The sequence below is a fragment of the Schizosaccharomyces japonicus genome, assembly GCF_000149845.2.
Source record: "Schizosaccharomyces japonicus yFS275 unplaced genomic scaffold supercont5.1, whole genome shotgun sequence".
NCBI classification, from domain to species: domain Eukaryota; kingdom Fungi; phylum Ascomycota; class Schizosaccharomycetes; order Schizosaccharomycetales; family Schizosaccharomycetaceae; genus Schizosaccharomyces; species Schizosaccharomyces japonicus.
This window is the reverse complement of record NW_011627860.1, coordinates 1734666-1758828: the sequence shown is the minus strand read 5'-3', so window position 1 is coordinate 1758828 and position 24163 is coordinate 1734666. Positions and strand designations below refer to the sequence as shown.

Sequence of the window (24163 nt, the reverse complement as noted above, 5' to 3'; positions counted from 1 at the left end):
GTGGCCAATAAACTATGCTCATTGCGTACCAATCATTAGACGGCTTGCTTCTTTATCAAGTCCCGTCCTCTCGCCGCCTCCACACCTCTACATACTAGCGGCACCTTTTTTCGCACTCCCTCTGACAAACTTTTTTGAGTTTTCAGAAAGCGACGCCTCTGCGCGTTACCACTGTCATTCTGAAAGCCCTAAACCTTTGCCTTGTGTTTTCTTTTAGACTTTTCTTAAACACAAGAGTTGTTAAACTGTCGTCACCTCGTCTTTTCGATTTGTTTGCTGGAATCTCGTTTTGACTTGAAGAATTGTTCTTCGACGGGATTTCTTGCTTGTTTTGACTTTTTCTGTGAAGAGTGTTATTCCTACGACTTATAAGATCGTTGTTTAGACACCAGCAGTGTATTTTTGCTTGTTTTAGCCAGTGATAATCTGTTTTATCAGGCATTTCTCGTTTTTGCCAACCACGTTTTCTTCTGCATATTTGTTTGTTTGTTTTGCACAACAGTATCAACGACGAGTGCATAATCCTGTGTTCTGTGTCATCCGGTCTTTATTGTTTACTGCTCCGTGTGTGTACGTTTAGCAAGTCGACGGTTTCTCCAACGTGGGACTCGATTGCCTCTTTTTTATTTGTCGACGCTATCGTTTTCGTTTGTGTGTACCCGTTTTTGCGAGTTTGTGTACGAACCTGTTAGATACAGTGATTCTGTTGTCATAACCGTCTTGCCTGTTTAGAGTCATCTGCTTTCTCGAAGTAAACAAACGAGTAGACGATACGCTATTTGTTCGTGTGTTTCCACCTTCCTCGTTAACACTGTTTCTGTATATTAGCATCGCTTAAAAGAGCTCTGTTGCTTTTCCAACATTGATTTCCAGCTGGTTGGAAATAGCTTGTGTTGCTAATTCTTCTTTTCTTACTTCCTTTTACCCATCTTATCTTGTGTTTTTCCTTCCAACGTTGCTCCTATTGGTGCCGCGAAATTGTTGTCACGGTGCTTTCTAACGAGTTCCTGTTAATTTCCCCCTTTTTCGAAAAAAATGCAGACCTATACAGGCCTTGTCAAAACCCCTCTGGATGCGATAATCTTGTTCGAGGCGTGTCGTCTTGGCATACTTCCTCGCGTACAACGGCGACTTTCAGACCACGAGCGCAACAATATTCAGCCCGGGAGCGTGTTCGTCTGGGACGAACGCGAAGCCGGCATGCGTCGTTGGACGGACGGCAAGTCATGGAGTGCATCACGCGTAAGTGGTTCCTTCCTCACCTACCGCGAGATGGAAGGCAAACGCAAGTCGAGTCGCAACCATCACTCCAGCCGTTCTACGTCTCCGCAGCAGAAACGTCAAGGCGGTTCTGGTGCGGACGAGGATAGTAATGGTACCCAAACCGATGACAGTGCAGATGACGAAGATGTCTCCTCCTCTTCTGGGCTGCACTACAAGCCCAACGGCCTCGTCAAGCAGTCTTTCAGCATCACCACTTCGTTCAACCAAAAGCTCCATTTAATTTCTTACGCTTCCGCCGTCCCCGATCCTTCACTGTCAGTTCCTAGCAGTGATCCTAATCTTGCTATGATTACTGTGCCATACGATCTGTATCCAGATGCTGGCCCTCCAATCCTGCAACCCCCCAAGTTCCTGGCACCTTACGACATTCCGGTTGAAAAAGTCGCTTTCAGTGAAGACGCCCGTGTCCTCGACAAATTGCGACAAGCTCTATTCCTATAAATTGTTGAGACACCTACCGTCGAGACACTACCGGTACGCGTTTCCAGGCTTGTGTGGTCATAGGGCGTTTTGTCTAATTTTACCTAATCCCGACGTTGAGCTTTGGCCATTGCACCACATCGATGCTTTCCATTACCTTGAAACTTTGTAGCAATTGTAGAACTCACTGTTGTGAAACTCATATCTTTTCGCTACCCTGAGGCTCTACGGCGTTCCCCTTACCTTTCGTAGCTAATCGTCGACATTATAAAATGACAGCCAAAATGCGATCTCGTTTCGGCCACTTTTGTAATTCTTCAACCAAAGCTTGTTTAACTCTCTTTCATCTAAGCTCAAGCATCGCTTACGTTCATCCATAGGCCCCCCTGCCCTGCCACAACCGAAGCTGCTCAAACCTAAACAAGCCTTAATACTCTTTCCCTGAATGCGTTATTATACAGTATCCCACAAACGCGCGTTGAAGTTTCATATAGTTCGTTATTGTACTTACCGTACATTATCGTTGCCCTATCGTTTTAACGAAACACACAACACTACGTTATGGTACTATGTATAACACCGTCCTGATTCGGTTAAACCCCGCTAAGTCATAACCCGAGTGTAAGGAACTGTTGTTTACGGTAAGCAAACAACGCAGCGCCCAATATGGCCAAACAGCTCGGACCCAAGGAGATATCTCATTTTCGGACCGCTCTCGTATGTTGAAGATGTTGACGAATTAAGTTAACAGAAAACAGAAATGTTTTGAGACGAAGCAATACAAAAAGGGACTGAAAAGCATCGACACAGTACTGGAACGGTCCCCGGAACATGGAGAATCTTTAGCCCTCAAGGGTCTTCTTCTTCATTCGCTTCAGCAAAAGGAGGAGGGCTACAAATTTGTACATCTTGGCTTGCGACATGACATCTCCTCCAGTGTTTGTTGGCACATGTATGGCTTGATTTGTAAGGCCGACAAGGATTATGTTCAAGCACTTAAGTGTTACATTAATGCAAGCAAGCTCGACAGAGCGAACCCTAATCTTCAAAGAGACATTGCTCTTCTGCAATCTCAATTACGTTCGTTCAAAGCTCTGGTGGACACACGCAATACTCTCCTGCAGGCTAATCCTGGAGTCCGTGCTAATTGGAGTGCTTTGGCTGTTGCGTCGTATCTCAACGGAAATGCAGCCAAGTGCAAAAAGTTGCTCGAGGCATTTGAGTCTACAGTGGCCGAAGGTGTTCCTGTGGAGCCTTTGGAGGAGTCCGAAGCTCAATTGTTCCTCAACATCTCAATTGCCAAGTCTGAGGGCCCCGAGGCTGCATTAAAGCACCTGCTTTCTGTTGATAAGGCGATTTTGGACCGTCTTGCCTTTTATGAAGCGAAGGCTCAATACGAATTTGCTCTCGAGAAGTTTCAGGATGCGAAGCAGACTCTCTTTTTGCTAATTAACCGCAATCCTGACCATCATAAGTACTATGAGGATTTGCAAAGAGCCGCTGGTAATGTGGATGCCAAGGGAAACATTACAAATGCCACTGCATATCTTGAACTTCTGGACAAGTTGGCAACACTTTTCCCTCGCGCAGATGCTCCAAGACGTCTCGCTTTGAATGTTGCTGAGGGTGATGATTTTGTTCGTCGCGTCGACACATATCTTCGACTCGCATTGAAGCGTGGTGTTCCTTCTGTGTTCGTAAACATCAAGGCCTTGCTCCGTGCCGACAATGTTAAACGACAGGCTGTTGCCGGACTCGTCGAAGCTTACCGTTACAACTTACGTACCCATGGTCATTTAGACGAAGCGGCTAGCGCCGATCAAACTTTAGAGCCGCCTAGCACCATGCTTTGGGTGTTATATTTTTTGGCGCAATACTACGACTTTGTCCGTGATCTGGAGAAGGCCATGGAACTGGTGGATGAAGCTTTGATGCATACACCTTCACTTACCGAGCTGTATATTGTTAAGGCTCGTATTTATAAGCATCAAGGTGAGCTCGATAAGGCCGCGGCCGTTATGAACTCCGGTCGTGAATTGGATTTGCAGGACCGGTTCGTGAATAACAAGTGTGCCAAGTATATGCTTCGCGCTAATAAAAACGAGGAAGCTGCTAACATTGTCTCCTTGTTTACACGCAACGACGTTGTTGGAGGTGCCCTCGGTGACCTTGCAGACATGCAATGCATGTGGTACATGTGGGAAGATGGAATGGCACATGCACGCCAAAAGAAGTATGCTTTGGCTCTTAAGCGTTTCCTTACTATCTATAAGAACTACAAGGTCTGGGAAGATGATCAGTATGATTTCCACTTCTTTGCCTTCAGAAAGGGCTCCTTGCGTACATACGTTGACATGTTGAAGTGGGAAGATGGTATCATGACACAACAAACTGTGATAAAGGCGTTGGAGGAAGTTGTTAAGATCTACCTGCAGGTATTTGATTACCCTATCCTGAAGCTGGGTCCAAAGGAGGCAGACTTGCAGAAAATTCTTAGCAACAGTTTATCCGACGATGAACGTAAAAAGCTTCACAAGAAGTTGAAGAAGGATCTGGCCAAGCGTCATGAGCGTGAGGAGAAGATCAAGGCCGCTGACAAGGCCCACCTCAAGCCTGAGGAAGGTTTACAGCAAACACTTGATGAAGATCCCTTGGGTGAGCATCTCATTGCCACAGAGAAGCCGTTGGAGGAAGCGGACAAGTATCTGAAAGAGCTTCTGAAGTACGGGGCTGATAGATTCTCTGTTCAGTTGCTTGCGGCGCAATTGTTTGCTCGCCAAGCAGATTCTGCCAAGGCTGTTGCTGCTTTGGAAAAAGCTGGACAACTCGCTACTTCTGACGATTCTCCTGTGTTTGAAGACCAAAAGCAGAAAATCAATCAATTGCTGGAGAAGCAAGCTTCATCCTAAATATGTCAATCGATAGAGAATGAAATTTGACATGACAGCTCTGCTGCAAAAATAAAATTTAGGCCATCTTTTTGTAACTGCAATAGTTGCCATACATACGAAAACAAAACCAAGGAGTGCGTATTCATGTTACGAATTCACGTTATAAACCTCATCTTACTAACTACCGTTCAGTCATATAGTGGTGCGTCCGCTTCCTTGCGTACTTCATTGACACACAGCTGCTAGGAGTTTCTTCAAGTACGCGTGCTTCTACCTTCCAAGGATGTTATTTGATTCATTTTTTAATCATTTTCTTAATGAAGCAACTAATGGAAGCTCGTTTGGGCACGATAATTTCTGGGAAAACCGTTCTGCGTTACACTGTCTTTTCGGACCGAGTTTGGAAATTGTAGACCGAAAAAACGAAATTGAGGTGTCTGTTGAGGTTCCTGGAATACGTAAACAGAATCTAAATGTTGATCTGAGAGGGGATGAATTGAGTATTACCGGCAAAAGTGAAAAGCTGACAACTGCCACGGATGAGCTTGTATTGCTAAACGAGCGCTGCAACGGCAGTTTTAGACGCACAATTAATTTACCCGCTAAGGTGGAACCAAATTCTGTGCAGGCCTCTTTACGTGATGGCGTTCTCAGTATCGTAATGAGAAAACAAGAGACCTCAAGTGGAGCTCATATCATTCCAATCTCTTAACAAGCTATTGTACAAACCAAATGACTGTTACCCAATATCACAACAGAATGTGATAGAAGACCAACTTCGGCATCATGTCGCACGCAATTCAATGGGGTTAACGGTAGATGAATAAATTAACGAAGTGTATGATGGCTAACGAACTAGAAGAACCATTGATAATTGAATTTGAACTGACGCGTATTTGAAACTAGCACTAGAATTAAAGTTTTATTACGTAGCGCGTTTTACGCGACACAAATTTCATTTCATCGGGAGGCAAACTGCTGACGCGTCCTTCTCACTGGGGTTTCCGACGAAGGGTCCGAAGCGCACCTTCCTAATACCAACCACCATATTTGTGTGTTGACACAAGACAAATGGCAAAAGTGTACGTGATAAAGACGTTTGTTTTCAATGCTTAGAATGGGAGACTGACATATGAAATCCGTAGACCCCGTAGTTTTCGCTTGCTTGACGAATTGGAAAAAGGAGAGAAGGGTCTTGGAGACAGCTCCTGTTCATACGGTTTGTTCAAGGCAGACGATATTACATTGTCTGATTGGAATGCTACCATTCTTGGACCTGGTCACGTAAGTAACCGTGCAGCGCCATTATTGTGCTAGCAAATGAACTACCGTAACATTTATACACATGGCGTTGTGATAAACTGAGACGTGCTCCTTTTGAAGGATACTGTTGCTTACATGGCGTTTAGAGTGTTCACGAGAACAGAATTTATTCCTTAAAACTGCATTGCGGTCCCATATACCCCGACGAGCCTCCCAAGGTCACATTTATTTCGCGTATTAACTTGCCTGGAGTAAATAATACAACTGGTGAAGTAAGCAGAATCATCAGTGGTTAATTGGGAACTAACAACTAGGTTGATCCTCATGCAATTCACTGTCTTAAAAACTGGAAGAGAGAGTACACTATGGAAACAGTTTTGGTTGAGCTTAAGAGGTACGTTTAAAAGAAAGAAAGAAAGGACGAGGCTCTGTTGCTTCCCCTGTCTATTCTGAGATTTAAGGATTGTTTAGGCACGTCTTTCTATCTTCCCGTTTTATTTGTAGCTAAAAAGTCAATTTAGAGAAATGGGCAGTCCAGCAAATCGCAAGCTTCCTCAGCCTCCTGAGGGAAGCACCTACTAAACATCGGATATAACTTTTGTTAAGAACCTACTTGAACCAATCCCACGATGACTTTTCGTTGGCGTACGCTCTACTAGGTCGATTAGTCAACAGGACGATTTGTTTTGTTGGTTTGCTTAGTTTTAGTTTCTTCGACGTTTTATAGATGCATCGGTCAATTCCTTCAACGCACTTGCGGAGCTTTATCCACCCGACCTGTTAACGAAAAACATCCCGCCAATCTTGCTGGAGGTTTGGACAAAAGGCAGTAAGTTCTTCCCAGCTTCGATCACGCACAATGTTCTCGACTTGTCGTTCGTTGGCTATCACACTCAAGAGTGCTGTCGTAACCGATTCGTCAACAGCCTGTGACTTGGCGTACGGATCCAGTCGCTCCGGGGTAGCACTTGCTTCTGCGACCGGCTTTGGAGTCCGTTGGTGAACAGCTTCTGACTGGACAATGTGTTCGCAAGTGTCTAGTAGCTGTGTTCGGGAGAGCCATGATGCGAACAGTTGCTGTTGTACGTCTAAACAGCGTTTGTCGCGCTCCTCCTCAGATATTCCAATTAGCTCTTTGCTTCGACTGTATTCTCGAACGTTGCTCGAGTTGAGGAGAATGCGAATTGAGTCGTCGATGTTGCGAGCGACTCTAAGCGTGTCTACATGAGAACAATGTTATTAACCGTCAGTTCCAAATTCCACAGATTCCCTCCTAACACAATCTACAACACAACAATTGTTTTTCTTCCAATTAGTTGCTGCCGCGCACAGCCCATCGACGTGACGCGTTTATGCATCCGCATATCGCAGACACACAAATCCAAACACCTCCTTCCTTCTCTATCGTCCTCACATACTCTTCAGTTCCTTGAGGTCTAGGCAAAGTCTCCGAGTCAGTGCCGGAATCTCTTTCTGTGTCGAGTTCGACAAGTTATGTCCCATGTGTGCTACACACTTGATGCTACAACTCCCTCCTGTGTGGGGCTTTTGAGTTTCGTCGTAAGAGGAGCACTGATGCTTTTCCGTCTCGCCCTGGTAGAAGCCAACACGCGCGTGAGGGTGCGTACTCTGGGTGGTCGTTTTAGTAATCACATGACGTTAGAGTTCGCCTCCACGGGTGTGATGATCGACACGTGTAGTTCACAGGGGTGTACGATGGAAAAATGAATATCAAATAGAACAGTGAGCTTTAAGACTAATGTATCAGCGAATATCTACGAGCTTGTTTTTTCTTTTGTACTTGCTGTCCATCGCCACTCAACCTATAGGTGCTGTTCCGGTCTGCGTAAATTGACGACGTCGGCTTGGCGTTGCAATCGTGCCGGTGCTTTCGATTGCGTTCTCCAATTAGAAAAAATGTGCGTGTTCATGACGAATGAGTAAATTGTGTGTGTTCCCTACGAGCATTTTAATTGGCTGCAGCATCTCCACTGACGCCTGTCAGCCGCCAAATAGTGTTTAGCAGGGCGCTAGGCGTAGCCATGTCAACAAAGCCTCTATGCTTAGCTTTTTTTATTTATTTAATCAAAAAAGTTAAGTTACCGACTGCAGACTATCCCAGACCAACTCGTTACTTCTCCCCATCCCGAAGCACTCAGGACGAACCAGGTGTTCCAAACGTGGCCGGAACTAAAATAAAAGATCCTTCTGGAGTGCCTGGCGTATCTCTCGGCTCTTTGTTTGTTCTTGTTTTCTCTCCTTGTTGTTTTTACATCGTCGTGTTCCTTCGTTTGTCCTTAGTTCTTTTGCATCGCCTCACCAACAATTTTTGTATTTTCTAGACGTTCTCGTCATTGAAGCTCTCATTGTGGAGTAGACAATACGAGTTTTAAGGTTTTTTCTTGGGACTGGTACTCGGCACGCTGTTATACCCTTCTTCGTACTCGAAACCGCGAAAAGTTTCTAGACTTAAGTGGATTCCTGTGCTTTGATATCTTGGACTATCCACAGATTACTCAGGTGACGCTGTGTGAAACAGTAGTTTCTTTATTTTTTAGGCGTCTTAAACACTCAGCTTTTTGTGTGTCCCCTGTGCCCCACTCTCTCGCTCTCCTCGTCTTTCTGCCTCGCATACGCATCTCTCACGTTTGTGCCGAAAACTACTGAGACTATACCCGTGATCCTTTCATTTCATTTGGTCTTTTTTCGTTCTTATGCATGGTCTTTTGGGAGTATGGACCTGGAAAGGTGTCTTTATTACAGTCCTGGGGTTTGTGGTATTCCTCTGTGTGTCGGCTGCGCCGTACATGGAGGATATGGTGAAGTGGAACCTTAACACGAACAAAACAGCCACAGAAGTTTTGGACTACTCAGGAGAATGGTCAAACCATCAGTTCACAGCCAGCCCTTCAAATTGGCGCATGAACATGATTACGGTCATTCTTGACCGTTGGTACGATGGTGATCCGACAAACAACGACATTAATGGTACCTACTACGAATACGATATCCGTGAAACAAGTTTGCGCAACGGTGGAGACATTATTGGTTTGAAAAAGTCTCTTGACTACATTCAAGGCATGGGCGTTGGCACCATTTACATTGCCGGTACACCCTTTATCAATATGCCTTGGGGTGCAGACCAGTATTCTCCTCTTGATCTTACCATTCTTGATCCCCATCTTGGTACTATTGATGACTGGCGTGACACTATTGAAGAGATTCACAGTCGCGGCATGTATTTAATTGTGGATATGACTGTAGCAACACTTGGTGATCTTGTCGGTCTTACTGGTTACTTGAACGGTGCTGTCGACTTCAGTCTTAACGAACATGACGCTCAATGGAAGAATGTTTCGCGCCAATATCTTGATTTCAAATACCACAATGTTTGGAACAAGAGTTGTGAACTTCCTCGTTTCTGGGGTGACGATGGTCATCCTGTGCAAATTTTGTGGAAGGGTTGTTATGTTTCCGACATTGATCAATATGGTGATACCGAAGCTTTTGGTTCTTACCCCGATTGGCGTCGTCAATTGTCAAAGTTCGCTTCCGTGCAAGATCGTCTCCGTGAGTGGAACCCTGATGTCAACAAAAAACTCCGCCATCTGTCTTGTTTGCTGATTTCTATGCTTGATGTCGACGGTTTCCGTATCGATAAGGCTACTCAAATGACAGTTGATTTCCTTACGGACTGGTCAATGAGCGTTCGTGAATGTGCAAAGAAGTATAATAAGAACAATTTCTTCATTCCTGGTGAAGTTACTGGTTCTTCTAGTTACGGTGCTATTTATTATGGCCGTGGACGTCAACCTGATAATCGTCCCCCTAATACTACCGTTGCTTTCTCTCTGCAGTCTTCTGATTCGGACTACTTCCTTCGTGATGAAACATATAACAACATTGATGCCTCTGCATTCCACTATTCTGTTTATCGTGGTTTGACTCGGTTTTTAGGCATGGACAGTGCTATGGAAATTTCTTACGATGTTTCTAATCAAATGCCTCAGGCTTGGAATGGCATCCAGATTAATGAGGATTTCATCAATCCTAACACTGGAAAGCTTGATCCCAGACATATGTATGGTGTTACAAATCACGATCTGTTCCGTTGGGGTTCCATCCAAAACGGAACTGAACGTTTGATGCTGGGTACTGTCATTACTTCGTTGATGTTCCCCGGTATCCCTCTTCTTTATTACGGTGATGAACAAGGTCTCTATATCCTTGATAACACGGCTGGTAATTATTTGTATGGTCGTCAGCCTATGAACTCGGCTTGGGCTTGGTATCTTCATGGTTGCTATGGCCTTAACGCGACGCAATACCCTTCTATTGATTTGACTCCTGCGAAGAACGGTTGCCATGATGAATGGAATAGTTATGATCACTTTGATGTTGCCTCTGAATATCGGAATGCCTATATGAACATTCATCAAATTCGCAATAAGTACGTCGCTCTCTTACACGGTTATCGCTTCGATTTAATCCGTAATTGGACTGAGGATGTCTACTTCCCTAACAGTCAGCCTACTCCTACGGTCATGGGTTTGTACAGTGTGATTCGTGGCGCTATGTCTGGTATCCAAAATCTAACCGAGTATGCGGCGGACGGTGTTTCTACTTCCCCTGTTTGGGCTATCTACTCCAACAGAAATAACACAGTTACCTGGAGTTACGACTGTGATAGTTCAAATGCAATTCTCGGTCCGTGGGCTCCTGGCAAAGTGGTTAAGAACTTGATTTATCCATATGAAACTTACACCCTGCAAAATTCGGCAAATGGTTCTTGGGGATGCTTGAGCAGTATAGAGCTCCCCGCTTACGGCTTTAAGCTCTTTGTTCCTGAATCCAGCTTTGTTGGTTATGATCCCATTATCACGAAGGTCACGCCTCAACATGATGCGAGAATTCAATATACTAACAACTCGTTTACCTACACAATTGAGTTTTCTCAACCCATGATGTGTGATGACATTACGAAGGCACTTTCATTCAGTTCATCTACTATTCCCAAAAACATTACGGTTACCCTCGATGAGAGCAGTGTGACATGTGTTAATTACACTTCTACTGAGTCTGTCTCTATGCTCGGTCAAGTTCCTGGAGTATTTTCCTGGAGTGGTAAGCTTCAGAATGTTTATGAAGGTATTCATGAAGTTACTCTTAAACCGGTTAGTAATGCGTGGAATAATGGATCTGTAAATTCTACAAATCACTTCCTTTTCCGTGTTGGTTCGACGCTAAACCCTATGGTGTTCATGAGCGCTAACTACTCGGACACGCTTATTTATGTCGAAGACAGCAAGTATTATATAAATCACACTGCTGCTGGAGCTGCGAAGTTTCGCTATTCGTCTGACTTTGCTCGTACTTGGAGTCCTTGGGAAAACTACACTGGCGAACCCACGCAATACACTCCTAGTAATTGGACGGGTACTAAAAAGCAAATGTGGAAGGGTCAACACATCCAAGTTCAGTACTGGAGTGATATAGCAGCCTCAGCAAATCATATGCAAGAAGGCGATCATGGATATCAATATCGTCGGACGGTTCCAAACATGTTTTTGATGGGACCCTTTAACGAATGGGGTTATGATTCTGGCGTTTCAAACAAGTTTACTCAAGTGGATGACGATACTTGGGAGGTAAACTTCGTTAGTTCCACATACCCTGCTATTATTCAATTCAACGCATGGGGAGTTAACTCTGATAAGGAACCCGATAAAACTAAAATTTATGGTTCACAGGGTAATACTTCGGCACTTATGCGTACTGCACCCTCAGATTTGTCGGCAAACGAAGTAATTATTTATTATGATCCAGGTGATCACTACTTGGCTTATAAAGTGAAATTCTATGATCACATGATGAGATATGAACTTGTTCCTGTCGGAAGCTGGACTGTGTCCATTGTCATTTACATCCTTTGCATCGTCATTCCCCCGATCTCGGCCATCATTGTCTCCATGACGTTTAAGGGCTCTTTCTATAAGGTGAAGTTCAATAAACATGGAACTAGCACTGGTCATCACTTTTTCCCTCTGAAGCCCATTTCGGGCTTCAAGAATATGTTGAAAAAGAGTCATTCTTCTACTCCCTTTAACCCAGCAAATGGCGCGGTTGCCGGTACAGCTAAGCGCAAGTGTGTCTTAATTGCTACCTTGGAGTATGATATTTCTGACTGGCAAATTAAAATTAAAATTGGTGGTTTGGGTGTCATGGCGCAACTTATGGGAAAGAATTTGAAGCATCAAGATCTTGTTTGGGTGGTTCCCTGTGTCGGTGACATCGCTTATCCTGAGGCTGAAGAAGCTGCCCCTATTGAGGTCAAGATTATTGATCAAACCTATACAATTAACGTTTATCATCATTATGTGGATAACATCAAGTATGTTCTCCTGGATGCCCCGGTTTTCAGAAGACAAAATACTAAGGAACCTTATCCCGCTCGTATGGATGACCTTGGTTCTGCTATTTTCTACTCTGCTTGGAATCAATGTATTGCAGAGGTTATTAGACGCAACCCCATTGATATTTATCATATTAACGATTATCATGGTGCTCTTGCTCCCTGCTATCTACTTCCTGATGTGATTCCATGTGCACTTTCACTCCATAATGCAGAATTCCAAGGTTTGTGGCCTCTTCGCACACCCGAAGAGAAAGAGGAGGTGTGTGCTGTTTATAATATTCCACAACGTGTTTGCAGTAAATACGTCCAATTTGGTAACGTGTTTAATCTTCTTCACGCAGCTGTTTCTTATATTCGTATTCATCAAAAGGGATTTGGTGTCGTTGGTGTCTCTAACAAGTACGGAAAGCGTTCCTGGGCTCGTTACCCAATTTTCTGGGGTTTAAAGAAGATTGGAAAATTGCCAAATCCTGATCCTACCGATACTGATGATGTTGGAGCAGATGCTTCAAAATCGAAGGTTACTGTTGATCCCGACTTTGAGCGTCAGAAGCTCGTTGATAAGAAAATGGCACAGGAATGGGCAGGATTAGAGGTTGACGAGAGTTATGACTTGTTGGTATTCGTCGGTCGCTGGTCTCTTCAAAAAGGTATTGATCTTATTGCTGATATTGCGCCTTCGTTGCTGGAAAATTACAAGGTTCAGCTTCTCTGTGTTGGTCCTGTTATTGATTTGTACGGAAAGTTTGCTGCCGAAAAGTTAAGTGTGTTAATGGAACATTATCCAACCCGTGTCTTCTCTCGGCCACAATTTACCCAATTGCCTCCTTACATTTTCAGTGGTGCTGATTTTGCTCTTATTCCTAGTCGTGATGAACCTTTCGGCCTCGTTGCCGTCGAGTTTGGAAGAAAGGGTGCTCTTGGTATTGGTGCTCGTGTAGGTGGTCTCGGTCAAATGCCAGGTTGGTGGTTTACAGTGGAATCCACTGCTACGCAACATCTTTTGAGACAGTTCGAAACTGCATGTCAACAAGCGCTTTCTTCTTCTCAAAATACGCGTGCACTCCTTCGTGCTCGTTCGCTGAAGCAACGGTTCCCAGTGTCTGAATGGATTGCCAAGTTGGAGGCTCTTACCGAGGGCTGTATCAAGGCTAGTATTAAGTGCAGAAAATCTGGAAAGTCTCGTTCTTCGTTTTATTCTTTGACACATGAATCTGTTAGTCGCTCTTCTGAAGGTTTGCACACAATAAATGAGCCAAATTCTTCAGCTACAAGTGTCAGCTCAACAGTTGCACCTACAGATTCTGCACAACACTTGTTTAGTTCATTTACGCCAGCTGCAGACTCGTCAGAGACTAATGTGTCAGATATTGAGAAGCTTTCTAGATCTTTGTCTCTTGGACGACGCACTGGTCCAGCACATCAATCTGATGAGCCTGCGGTTGAAGGACTAGATGCTATTCGGGAAGAGAATTTTGAGGATATTGAGGAGCCTGACATCTGGAATGCCGATGCTATTCGTGACAAGATTGCAAGCCATTACAGGGATTCGCAGACACCTTCTGAGTTCAGCCAAGACTCCGCGGACTTCGAGTTTGATCCTCAAAAACCTTACTTTTATGATGACCTTTTGGATGATGAAACTGTTATACGTAATGCGCCATCGTTCCGCCCACAGGTTGGCAATTTTGATGGTGAGCATGGACTTGGAGCAACTGTCAGTCAAGATGACTCAACTGAGGGCTCGAAGGGTAGTGATGTGCACTTGCCTCCCCCTTCTCCTCCTTTTGCAAAGTCGCCATCCGGAGGTGGTAATCCTTACATGTATGGAAACTTGCATACTGAGTCTAGTCTTAGTCTTGCGTCAGTCATGACTGGTAAGGAGAAGAAGGACTTTGCCCTCACGAAGGTGGAACAGACATTTACGGATAGCGATGGTCATGCTTTACAGAAATTCAGTGAGAAACTGAAGGAACTGAATCCGAAGAATTCTAAGGACGATTTGTGTATTGAGTTGTTCCTTTTGAAGTCGGAGAAACATTTCTACGAAGCTCGCCGTGTTCAGAAACTTGGTTTGCAAAAGCCAAGCAAGCCACATTTTAATGAAACTTCGGTACACCCTGTGGAAGAGGAGTCTGATTCTAATAGCAGTGGGTTGTCCTACTCGCAGCTTTCTCAGTCTCCTAATGATTCCATGGACTTTGTTGACACCGACACTTATCAACCGGTAACTGGAATCAAGAAGTTTATGCAACGGAAGATTCTTGGATGGCCTATATATTCTATCATCGTTGCTCTTGGTCAGATTCTTGCAGCGACTTCCTATCAGTTGACTCTGTTCTCGGGAAGTTATGGTTTAGAAACTTCTCAACTGTACGCGGTTTGCGGCTTTTTCATTGTTGCGTCTTTATTCTGGTGGTTCGGATTCTCTAAGTACCCTAGTCGCCATTGCCTTTCTTTGCCTTTTGTTTTCTACGCAATTGCCTTTTTCATGATCGGTCTTCCTGCTTTCAATGGAGTATACAAGGGAAGATATTGGATTTCGTGCGTTGCTGCATGGATTTATTCCATTGGTTCCTCTAGCGGTTCCTTGTTCTTCGCATTGAATTTTGGTGATGAGGGACATGTTGAGACACGCACATGGGTTTTCCGCGCTTGTCTCGTACAGGGAACTCAGCAAGTTTGGTCTGCGGCTATCTGGTATTGGGGTGCATATTTGAGTAAAGCGAACACCAGTCTTACGGCGAACTACAAGATTTCGCCCGTAATCCCTGCTATTACCTGGCCTTTGGCTTGTTTGTCTGTGCTGTTTTTCTTCATGTTACGTAATGGCCTTCCTGATTACTATTACCAACTTCCTGGAAAGATTCCAGCCTTCTATACGGCTCTGTTGAGACGTAAGCTGGTAATTTGGTTCTGTATTGCAGTTTTCTTGCAAAACTTCTGGCTCTCTACGCTTAATGGTCGCTCTTGGACTTATCTTTGGGCTATTTCTGAAATTCCCCAATGGCAAATCTTCATTTTGGTTGTCGTGTTTTATATCATCATTTGGGCAGCTCTATTAGCTCTCCTTGGTTGGGTTTCAGGCACACACTCTTGGTTGATTTGTGTTTTCGGTGTTGGTCTTGGTGCTCCTAGATGGCTTCAAATTTTCTGGGGTACGTCTAATATTGGACTTTATCTTCCATGGGCTGGTGATGCAGGTCCCTATTTGGGACGTTGCTTGTGGCTGTGGTTGGGTGTGCTCGATGCTATTCAAAGCGTCGGTATTGGTATGATTCTACTTCAGACCTTGACCCGTAAGCATGTTGCCAGTGCATTGATGACAGGACAAATCATCGGTGCCGTTGCGACCATTATTGGAAGAGCGGGTGCCCCTAACAGAGTCGGCCCTGCCAACGTTTTCTTGGATTTCACTGGCTGGAATCCGGGAGACGGTGCTCATGTATTGGCAAGTGCGCCATTTTGGATTTGCTTGTTCTGTCAACTCGCCATTTGTGCTGGTTTCTTGTTGTTCTTCCGTCGGGAGAATTTGAGCAGACCTTGAGCAAGGATGACTAATAACCTTATACCTAGTTTTTATGTGTTTCCCATTTCCGCGATTGTTACCTGTTACATTAATAACGTTTCTTGGTCAATCTGATACACTCATTTTTGATTCACGCCCTTTACAAAAAGCATCACATATTTTTCTCCAAATACTTATACAACATTATATTGCATCTAGCTTTTTATTCCACTCGTAGCGTATAAAATTGGGGTTGATATTCAATGGAGTGCTACTAGTTCATGGATTAGTAGATACTTATTCATAGTCGTCATCGGAGGCCTTGTAAATGTGTTTCTCCCGTGCTGCTGATTTTGTCGTACCTCTGCCGCTTCCCATAAATCCCACACGACCATTGAGGCCCTCTGGGCTACGAAATATACTGGTTTCACCAATCTTTTTCCGTTTACCGACGCGTCCAGCTTTTACTCCTCTGGCAGCAAACTGTTTCCATGAGTTTTGTGAAGCTTCTAAAGCGGCCTTGGGTTTTAAATGCTTTTGCATCTTTTGAGTATACGAGGCAACATTGCTAGTCGTATAAGGAGCTGATGGCTGAGCTGATGATGGAGGCGGCGGCGGTGGTGGCATGTTGACAGGTTTTGACGGAGGAGGAGGAGGAGGAGGAAGAGCAAGGTTCCGTGGTTGTGTTATTTCAATGTTTCGCTTTTTCGATTCTGGGAGTAGCTTTACACAATCAATGGGAACGGTCTCTGTGTTCGGGTAATCGATAAATTTTACCGTATACTTTTTCCATTCCCTTGCACCAGATACAGCGATAACCTTCGCAGGGTAGTAAGCTTTATCGCCCGAAAGCCAACGCGCCATCAACAGATCACCGGGTTTGGCGTTCAAGAGCTTACCAGGCTGCTGATCGGACGGTTCTTTTTCATTCCTGCCCTCAGTCGTTTCTGTTGTTTCATCTGACGGCACGATATCGCTTGCCTTTGCAAGGCTATCTGAAAGTTTTATTAATTCTTCCAGTTCATCTTTCAATGTAATTAGCTCAGAATTGTCTGGATCTTTCCCAAGTGAGTGCTTTACCAGCTCAAGTTGAACTTTATACTGCTCAATTTCAGCATCCATAGTGGGTTATGTACAGCTTGCTGCGCTATTATAGTATTCCAACTTTTTCGTCTGGTGGTGTGTGTGTGTGTGTGTGTCCTAGAACCGACGAGTTGCGCACCCTCCGTAGATATCGCTATGTCGAGAAGGTGAGTAAGGCTTAAGCAGAGAAAACGAAGACAGCGTAACTACTCGTTGTATGAAAAGCGATTAGTACATGCTGTAGTTGCGATGCTCATAATGTAATGACTAATGAATAGAATGCACTACATGCTCAGTAAATTCGCGAGGCTTCTCCCATGCGATCCAATCGCTCGTCGTGGTTGGCAAAAGTCCCATCCAGTTTAACTTGAAGAAAGCAATTAACATCAGGACACATTGACAAAGAACATAAGCTACCATAGGCTGCATGAGCTTTTGGTAGGTGGCATTGATGAAGGGTTGGAAAGATTTGCGAGTACGCGTAATAGCTTTCAGTGGATTCCAAACCAACATGACGGTCATGGTGATACTGAAAATTTGAAGACTATTACCTGACATGTAGGCCATTATAGCGTTCATAGGAACCTGTTTTAATGGAGATGTAGCAAGTTCCCAGGCTTTCTTCATAATAAGCACTTGTTGTGCTTCCTTTATAGCATTATTTTCAGATATCTGTTTCTTCTTAGACATTTGCATATTAAAAGCCGTATCATATCCAGCCGGGCCACAAGCATCCGTCGTTAAAACCTTGGTTTTCTTTGACGTGACGGTAGCTGCGCCAGAGGCTTTTGCAAAATTTTTTATCCAGTATTTCTCGTCGTTTATAGACATATTAGGAGATACACTACTCTTAAATACCAAAAATATGATGTAGTTTGGAGAGTGAGTAGTTGAGAGAGTCTAACAATCGGTTTACTTTCGTTAAAATAGGAACGAGCGTAGTAGTAAGGATGAGCAGTCGGGAATGATTAGTATAAGCATGCACACACTATTGAATAAACGAAAATTACCTAGAATGTAACGACAATTACGTGGTTCTCTAAATAATACTTCATTAAATCCAGGATTGATGTCGTTCATTTTTGTTTCAGACAATCTGTTCCAAATAGCATTTTCTGGATTTTGTCAGCATAAAGGAACTGTTCTTTAGACTAGAGTAACCACACATTTTTATACCATAAATTTGTAAGACATCTGTAATTGCTTGTTTTTGACCAAGTAAAAGATTCATCTTCAGTCGATTTTAAAAATAAAAAAACAAAACAGAAAACCAATAAAACAAAAAGAGGCAGTCAGTTGTATATGGTAAAGGATAAGAAATGAGCTGAGAGAAAGAACTTCATAAAATAAAATTAAGGTTGTTCTGCTGCTGCCAAGGAGCGCGTCGCGTTTTTCATTTCATTGTACTTACGTCATCTTTCAGCGCTTCCTATAGAGCGCGACAAGCTGCTTGGTTGAGTTTGTCCTCTCCAAATGCGAGACCTTCAGAATTCAGCATCATGTCCGCATTGCGAAAACAATGATTCACATTACAATGACGAATCGCCAAAGCAACACTTTTTTGATCCCCCGTTTTACGGCCGACCGATGTTAGTCCCGCCGTCACCATCACTGGGCACACTTTTACGGACATGGTCAACAACCCCGGAAAACGATGGAATTGACATTTCTGGTCCGGATCAAAAGGACTGGGACATGATGGTGAAAGTTCCTACTTACGAATACTACGGATTTGTCCTGTATCTAGTGTCGTTAATATCGTTTGGACTATACATCGTTTGGGCAATGACACCAGACTGGATTTTAAAGTCTCTTGAAATACATTACTATCTTTCACGCTGGTGGGCGTTGGCCGTTCCTTCATGGTTAGTGGTTTTGCTAGTGTTCATATACGTTTCACTGAATCTGCACAACACTGAGGTTCTGACCCGTCCTTTAAGCAGTATCGAGTGCATTGTCGACCAATATGCATCTGTTGGCACCGAGGATGGTGCTTTGAATGGACGAGTGGTTGACCAGCGGCTTTCTGAAGTCAATGAGTTGCTTTACCAAAATGAGTGAGACGAACATCATACACCCAATCGACTTTCCTTCCATTTTGTTTATTGTTCCGTGAAACTCGCAGTCTGACTATTAAGCCACCACTTTCATTGTCATTGATTGACAACCCCTTTCTTTTCCGTCGCTCTTATCTCACTGTTCTTTTACCATGCAACTGGAAACCAGTCGTTAATGGCTCCTATTGCCTATGCCTGCCATGTCTGCATTTCTTCACTTTTTTTTTCGCTGCATTTTCTACCCCTCTTTCCATAAAACATGAGCCACTCATTAATGTCACTGATACTTTTAAACGAGCAATTGTAACGTGTCGACGTAAACTGTTCAGTTTGATCTAAAAGTGCAACAAGAAAAGTACTGGACGGCCCCTTTGAAAATAAAGGCTCGTTATAAACATGCCCAGTTACAGAACTTCACGTGGAGATAATAATTTGTCTCCGCTTAATTTTATTGTTGCTAATATTACCGATCACTTAATTGATTGGATTTTTACTTGTTCTTATACATCTTTAAACATTACTATGTCAAACGAAAAAGAAAAAGAAATCAATAGAAAAGAGAAAGCATGGGACTTTAAACCACCCATCATTGCTCCTTAAAATGATCGTGAGAAAACGAAAATATCTCAGTAGTATTTTATTTCTTTGTAATGAAACTGGCCTTTGTCACAAAGAACACAACCTCGCCAAAGCACATTTTCGTTAATACAGATTTAAGTAAGCCAACTAAAGGTTATCTAAGCGAAGATGCTTCCCAAAGATAACCACCATAGTCCATGTATTTCATTTAACAGGTTAGCGGTTTATACTCTTGTCTCTGGGTCTCTTGGCAAATGGCGAGCTCTGCCGAAATTACTTTGTTGAAATATATCCGTACGTGACATGTAGCTATACATAACTCTAACAAACAGGCGATGCGACCGAACCGTTCGCATTCGAGCCAAACTTGGCTTTAAACCTTGAAATAGCTGACTTGATAAACCAAAAGAAGGGAAATCTGTATGAAGTAACGATGTAAAGGATGTCATGTATATTAATGTGATGTTTGTTTAGTCCACGAGTTGCAGCTTTTGCAATTGTTCGAAAAATCAATGATCGAAACCCGACCGTTGCATATTTAGCTGTTAACGTACGTTAGCAAGAAGCACCAATTACATTATGTTTTAGGTTCTATCGTTGCTTTCATTCATTGTAACTAACAACGTTGTACCCCAGTTACTTGACATCTGTGTGAAGAACTGTGGTTATGCTTTTCATCTACAGATAGCTACCAAGGATTTCCTAAATGAGTTGGTCCGTCGTTTTCCCGAGCATCCGCGGATGGGTATAAACAAGATCCAGCAGCTTATCCTCCGTCTCATTGAGGAGTGGAGACTCACTATCTGCAAGGACAGTCGTTACAAAGACGATTTTGGATTTATTCGTGATATGCACATTCTACTTGGTTATAATGGTTCGATTTGCTGAAGAGTTGCTATTTAAAGTGTATGCCTGCTAACGTCCTTCTAGGATATAAGTTTCCGGAAATCAGCAAAGATGATATTACAGTGTTGTCAGAGAAGAACACTCTAAAAAGTATTGAGGAACTGGAACGTGAAGACAGAGAAGCAATGTCGGCAAAGTTACAAGAGCTCATTCGTAGAGGGACTCCCACTGACCTTGCGGAAGCCAACAAATTGATGAAAATCATGGCTGGTTATGATACTCAACGCAAAAAGGAGTACCGCGACCGTGTTATTGCTAGCCTTGAAAAACTGAAGCGTAAAGCTACCTTGTTTGGTGAGATGCTTGCTGGCATAACAGAAACAGATCAACTCTCCGCTGGTGACGTCTACGACGAACTCGCTACCTCGCTCCAAGAAGCTTCTATTAAACTAGAACGCATTCTTAAGGATGATTTTGAAGATGAGAACGATAAGCAACAAGTTGCATCGCTTTATGAATACGTAACCAATCTTACGAACCAGTATAAGTGTATAAAGAACCGGGACGTCGAAGGCGCTGCCAACTTTCGAAAGACAGCCAATGAGGTTGAGATGGTTTCTGCAAAATCAAATAGTGACCTACTGATTGATCTCAACTTCCAACCGGATACAAACTCAGAAATCAACCATACTACAGATCTTGTTGGCTCTCCTGCTTCTCAAACCGCAACTCCTCCTATCCATCTGTCGAGTTTAGCTCCTTCAGCTTCTTCCCAGCCTTCAGCATTGTCACCCGAACCCACACTTTCTAATATTTTGCATAAATTCGCGTATTTCACGTTACGCTACGCCTCTAAAGAGTTTCAACAAAACAAACTCTCTCTTGTTTTGAAGCTTTCCAATGACTCAACGAAACTCATCGATAATTTCCAGCTCTTCATTGCCGTTCCTAAGGTTAGTTAATCCCGCACCTATTTTGCGCTCACAAGAACAACTACTAACAAAACCTTGTAGGTCTACAAGTTGCAATTAGAACCTCAATCTGGATCAATGCTTCCTGCGGGTGCAGTAGAGGGTATTACACAACAAGTATCTGTATATGGCCCTCTTAATCCCTCTAAGGGTCTTCCCGTTCGACTCAAAGTAACCTATAAAATCGACGGTGTTTTAAAAGAGGAATTCGAACAGTCGGTCATTCCTTTGTAGTTCAAAAACACATTTTTTTCCCTTTTTTCCCGCTTATAGGAGTCTAGGTTAATGCTTTCAACGATACGGGAATATCTCATTCGTTTTGCACACTTCAATTCTTCGCACCTTAGACACTATTCATGAAGAAATCTAGAAAATTGAAATAATCGATTTTTTTGAGTGAGTTATCTCTTACAGTTTAACCAATTTTGACAAAATTTCATTCATTTATTTTCTATTCAAATTGGATACCTACCCACTCATCGACAAAACCGCACATGTCTTGATCAACGCTAGGCAAGCAGTCCATGGCGCAAGTTGCAACCAGAACGGATGTCCATTCGGAGACCATATCATCCAATAACGAAATAGTCTGAGGAACAAGTTGCAATTCAAACACTCTGGGCGAATTACAATGCCGACAATTTGGAAAAGGGTTTTTATTACCATTTAAAGCAGAACGAATAGAGGAACCAAGTTGATCTCGGAAAGAAGACAACAACGCTGCTCCCCCACGTTCGTAACGAACACACTGCTGAGGATTGAATGCAATGCGCTCTGTAAATTGACGGAATGCCTTTTCGAATACCGCTGGAGACTTCTCGTAACCTTCCTGGCCCCAATCACTAGGATCAGCTGTCGCATCCAACATTAGTTGCTTCTCCTTTTTAGATTTTCCTTGTTGCTTTATAGGAATCACTTCTTTGTCGAAAGCGATATAGGTACCCGGAAATTGTGGGATTTCTTCCGGATAAGTAAACGAATTAGTAAAACGCGTGCGCTTCGCTGACTGTGTTTCATGTACAACCACAGGATCCTTTTTCGTAGCATGTTTAGCAGCAATCTGACTAAACGGTGTCTTCTGTGATGTAGATGACAAAAATGGATTACTGAGCTGCTGAGTGCTAGAAGAGCAAAAGGGATTGGCAAACTCCGTAGCATTGGACGAAGGTGCAGAAAACGGATTTACAAAGGTTGGTTTCTGAGCGACATTGGTACTCAAATCCTTCGTTTTCTGAGGCGATTCTTTCGTTTCTTGCTCAGTATTTTTAAGAAGCCTTTCCCCTCGAAGGCAACGTACACCCTCAGGATTTCGTTTACATGAAGCATTGTGACACATCCAAATGTACAAAGCCCGTTCTTTCGTATCATCTCCTTCAAGGGGTGAATAGCACTGAAGCACGAACTGCATGTACTCTTTACAACGTCCACAACGCAGCAACTCCGGATTGCACGAATGTTGGCCAAAAAAGACCTAGAGCGGAATTAGTCAGCCATGATTTCTTGTTTAACATAATTACTGCTGCCTTTGTTTGAAGCAGAGTGTACTTACTGGTGAACCTCCGAGGAATGATGAATACGCATCAGGTGCCTCAGAGTCACATAATTTAGCATCAGGGAATCCGAGCCATGTCTGTGTAGTGTATGACCGTCCGCTAGACATCGGGCACCGATGTAAATCAATATTTCAAAGTTCACAGATTCGGCTACGTTCTCTTCAGGTAAGTCCACAGTTGGGAGTCACGTTGATTTAAGAACAATAAAGTTTTTACATAAGCGAGAATGACGTAAGTCATTGATCGTTGAGGATGTAAACAGAAATAACATGCTGTGGAATGTTGAATCCGAATAATGAAACACACCACATGACGATAAAGAACGGTATGGGAGAAAGAAGGTAATGTGTGTTCTTTAAAAATGGGAGAACTGAAATGTTAGACCACAACATTGATTGGAAAAACAAACCTTGGTAACCCAAAAACGTTAGATAAAAGTAATAACATATAGCCAACAGATACAGAGTATTCCCAAAGTATAACGAAATCCTGCTCGATGGTCAATTTTTTTGGTCTGTAGTCATAATTACCCTTACCATTTATCTTGAAGAAAAAATGGAGCCATAAACAATTGAATCGTGTATATGAAAACAAAAACGGGGAAAAACGCGTTAAAATGCACATCAAGGCAATAACCCCATTCAATTGTTCCATTTGTTCCATCTGATAGAGAGCTACGCGACATCTCCCTGTCAAAAAATACAAAACGCGCTAATAAATATCCGACTGATGCCAATAAGGCGCCAACAACTAATAAATCAACAGTTACCATGAAAAATGCGAGTGAAAAGGCTTCCCGAACTGATCTGGCATAAACAAGGCCCCATAATATTCCACTTAATGCCATTAGTAGGCCGAAAACGATTATAAACGCTGGATCATCCCGGACATAACGATTCGTTGTTTCTGATAAACACGTTAAAAAGGCTGATTTGTGTGCATTGTAAGTGACACATACGTTTCTGCTAAATTAGTTTATGCATCGCAACTTATTGCACGTACATGAAGAACAATTGACCGAAAAACTTTTCGCGGAGCGCGCACTAAATTGCCCATTTCCCAGAATGCCTTCTCAAAATCCTAGAAAATGAGAAAATTGTCCATAATACGGATACATACAAGTTGAGAAAGCCTCAAAAACCGCAATTTATGGCGGATACTCCCATACATTTTGCGTGAATGGTATATGCAGTGAGTAGCAAGCAAACCAGCCGCTTTACGTTATCACGGATACGACGTCATATATAAATAAAGTTAAGTTATAGTATATCTAACCGATCGTTTATGAAAACT

General features: G+C 43.2%; 12 protein-coding genes across 12 annotated transcripts; 7 read left to right on the top strand and 5 right to left on the bottom strand.

Moving 5' to 3' along the window:
* Nucleotides 1-66: 66 nt before the first annotated feature.
* Nucleotides 67-2037, top strand: SJAG_02921 (cAMP-independent regulatory protein Pac2). The gene has a single exon (XM_002174069.2). The coding sequence runs from the start codon at nucleotides 1036-1038 to the stop codon at nucleotides 1723-1725; it is 690 nt and encodes a 229-aa protein (XP_002174105.1). The 5' UTR covers nucleotides 67-1035; the 3' UTR covers nucleotides 1726-2037.
* Nucleotides 2038-2318: 281 nt separating this feature from the next.
* On the top strand, nucleotides 2319-4811 carry SJAG_02920 (NatA N-acetyltransferase complex subunit). Its single transcript, XM_002174068.2, has 2 exons — nucleotides 2319-2421; nucleotides 2463-4811. Exons 1-2 carry the CDS (start codon nucleotides 2371-2373, stop codon nucleotides 4611-4613), a joined length of 2202 nt encoding a protein of 733 aa, XP_002174104.1. The 5' UTR covers nucleotides 2319-2370; the 3' UTR covers nucleotides 4614-4811.
* On the top strand, nucleotides 4690-5637 carry SJAG_02919 (hsp20-like protein). The gene is made up of 2 exons (XM_002174067.2): nucleotides 4690-4729; nucleotides 4788-5637. The coding sequence occupies exon 2, from the start codon at nucleotides 4879-4881 to the stop codon at nucleotides 5305-5307; it is 429 nt and encodes a 142-aa protein (XP_002174103.1). The 5' UTR covers nucleotides 4690-4729; nucleotides 4788-4878; the 3' UTR covers nucleotides 5308-5637.
* Nucleotides 5571-7615, top strand: SJAG_02918 (ubiquitin conjugating enzyme Mms2). The gene is made up of 5 exons (XM_002174066.2): nucleotides 5571-5677; nucleotides 5741-5879; nucleotides 6005-6130; nucleotides 6173-6252; nucleotides 6380-7615. The coding sequence occupies exons 1-5, from the start codon at nucleotides 5667-5669 to the stop codon at nucleotides 6438-6440; spliced, it is 417 nt and encodes a 138-aa protein (XP_002174102.1). The 5' UTR covers nucleotides 5571-5666; the 3' UTR covers nucleotides 6441-7615.
* SJAG_02917 (caffeine induced death protein Cid2) lies at nucleotides 6639-7361 on the bottom strand (the record flags this gene model as incomplete). Its single annotated transcript, XM_002174065.1, has 2 exons — nucleotides 6639-7078; nucleotides 7277-7361. The coding sequence occupies 2 exons, from the start codon at nucleotides 7359-7361 to the stop codon at nucleotides 6639-6641; spliced, it is 525 nt and encodes a 174-aa protein (XP_002174101.1).
* Nucleotides 7616-7895: 280 nt separating the features above from the next.
* SJAG_02916 (alpha-1,4-glucan synthase Ags1) lies at nucleotides 7896-15966 on the top strand. Its single transcript, XM_002174064.2, has one exon. It carries the CDS (start codon nucleotides 8573-8575, stop codon nucleotides 15818-15820), a length of 7248 nt encoding a protein of 2415 aa, XP_002174100.1. The 5' UTR covers nucleotides 7896-8572; the 3' UTR covers nucleotides 15821-15966.
* Nucleotides 15967-16078: 112 nt separating this feature from the next.
* Nucleotides 16079-16903, bottom strand: SJAG_02915 (splicing factor Spf30; the record flags this gene model as incomplete). The annotated part of the gene is made up of 1 exon (XM_002174063.1): nucleotides 16079-16903. The coding sequence occupies one exon, from the start codon at nucleotides 16901-16903 to the stop codon at nucleotides 16079-16081; it is 825 nt and encodes a 274-aa protein (XP_002174099.1).
* Nucleotides 16904-17131: 228 nt separating this feature from the next.
* Nucleotides 17132-17695, bottom strand: SJAG_02914 (ER membrane protein complex subunit 4; the record flags this gene model as incomplete). The annotated part of the gene is made up of 1 exon (XM_002174062.1): nucleotides 17132-17695. The coding sequence occupies one exon, from the start codon at nucleotides 17693-17695 to the stop codon at nucleotides 17132-17134; it is 564 nt and encodes a 187-aa protein (XP_002174098.1).
* Nucleotides 17696-18331: 636 nt separating this feature from the next.
* SJAG_02913 (pig-P subunit) lies at nucleotides 18332-19701 on the top strand. The gene has a single exon (XM_002174061.2). The coding sequence runs from the start codon at nucleotides 18338-18340 to the stop codon at nucleotides 18923-18925; it is 588 nt and encodes a 195-aa protein (XP_002174097.1). The 5' UTR covers nucleotides 18332-18337; the 3' UTR covers nucleotides 18926-19701.
* Nucleotides 19598-24160, top strand: SJAG_02912 (adaptin). The gene is made up of 7 exons (XM_002174060.2): nucleotides 19598-19638; nucleotides 19721-19794; nucleotides 19833-19920; nucleotides 19975-20050; nucleotides 20137-20374; nucleotides 20431-21299; nucleotides 21360-24160. Exons 2-7 carry the CDS (start codon nucleotides 19755-19757, stop codon nucleotides 21549-21551), a joined length of 1503 nt encoding a protein of 500 aa, XP_002174096.1. The 5' UTR covers nucleotides 19598-19638; nucleotides 19721-19754; the 3' UTR covers nucleotides 21552-24160.
* SJAG_02911 (programmed cell death protein) lies at nucleotides 21769-22977 on the bottom strand (the record flags this gene model as incomplete). The annotated part of the gene is made up of 2 exons (XM_002174059.1): nucleotides 21769-22788; nucleotides 22867-22977. The coding sequence occupies 2 exons, from the start codon at nucleotides 22975-22977 to the stop codon at nucleotides 21769-21771; spliced, it is 1131 nt and encodes a 376-aa protein (XP_002174095.1).
* SJAG_02910 (UNC-50 family protein) lies at nucleotides 23107-24040 on the bottom strand (the record flags this gene model as incomplete). Its single annotated transcript, XM_002174058.1, has 5 exons — nucleotides 23107-23240; nucleotides 23280-23359; nucleotides 23407-23776; nucleotides 23869-23950; nucleotides 23990-24040. The coding sequence occupies 5 exons, from the start codon at nucleotides 24038-24040 to the stop codon at nucleotides 23107-23109; spliced, it is 717 nt and encodes a 238-aa protein (XP_002174094.1).
* Nucleotides 24161-24163: the final 3 nt, after the last annotated feature.

What these genes read in the sequence shown, in the direction of transcription:
- SJAG_02921 (XM_002174069.2), top strand. Translation starts at nt 1,036, where the DNA reads ATGCAGACCTATACAGGCCTTGTCAAAACCCCTCTGGATGCGATAATC.
- SJAG_02920 (XM_002174068.2), top strand. Translation starts at nt 2,371, where the DNA reads ATGGCCAAACAGCTCGGACCCAAGGAGATATCTCATTTTCGGACCGCT. An exon ending in CTCATTTTCGGACCGCTCTC is followed by an intron (nt 2,422 to 2,462) that starts GTATGTTGAAGA and finishes AACAGAAAACAG; the next exon opens with AAATGTTTTGAGACGAAGCA.
- SJAG_02919 (XM_002174067.2), top strand. Translation starts at nt 4,879, where the DNA reads ATGTTATTTGATTCATTTTTTAATCATTTTCTTAATGAAGCAACTAAT.
- SJAG_02918 (XM_002174066.2), top strand. An exon ending in CCATTCTTGGACCTGGTCAC is followed by an intron (nt 5,880 to 6,004) that starts GTAAGTAACCGT and finishes CATGGCGTTTAG; the next exon opens with AGTGTTCACGAGAACAGAAT. An exon ending in TAAATAATACAACTGGTGAA is followed by an intron (nt 6,131 to 6,172) that starts GTAAGCAGAATC and finishes ACTAACAACTAG; the next exon opens with GTTGATCCTCATGCAATTCA.
- SJAG_02916 (XM_002174064.2), top strand. Translation starts at nt 8,573, where the DNA reads ATGCATGGTCTTTTGGGAGTATGGACCTGGAAAGGTGTCTTTATTACA.
- SJAG_02913 (XM_002174061.2), top strand. Translation starts at nt 18,338, where the DNA reads ATGCGAGACCTTCAGAATTCAGCATCATGTCCGCATTGCGAAAACAAT.
- SJAG_02912 (XM_002174060.2), top strand. Translation starts at nt 19,755, where the DNA reads ATGGCGAGCTCTGCCGAAATTACTTTGTTGAAATATATCC. An exon ending in TACTTTGTTGAAATATATCC is followed by an intron (nt 19,795 to 19,832) that starts GTACGTGACATG and finishes TCTAACAAACAG; the next exon opens with GCGATGCGACCGAACCGTTC. An exon ending in AACCAAAAGAAGGGAAATCT is followed by an intron (nt 19,921 to 19,974) that starts GTATGAAGTAAC and finishes ATGTTTGTTTAG; the next exon opens with TCCACGAGTTGCAGCTTTTG.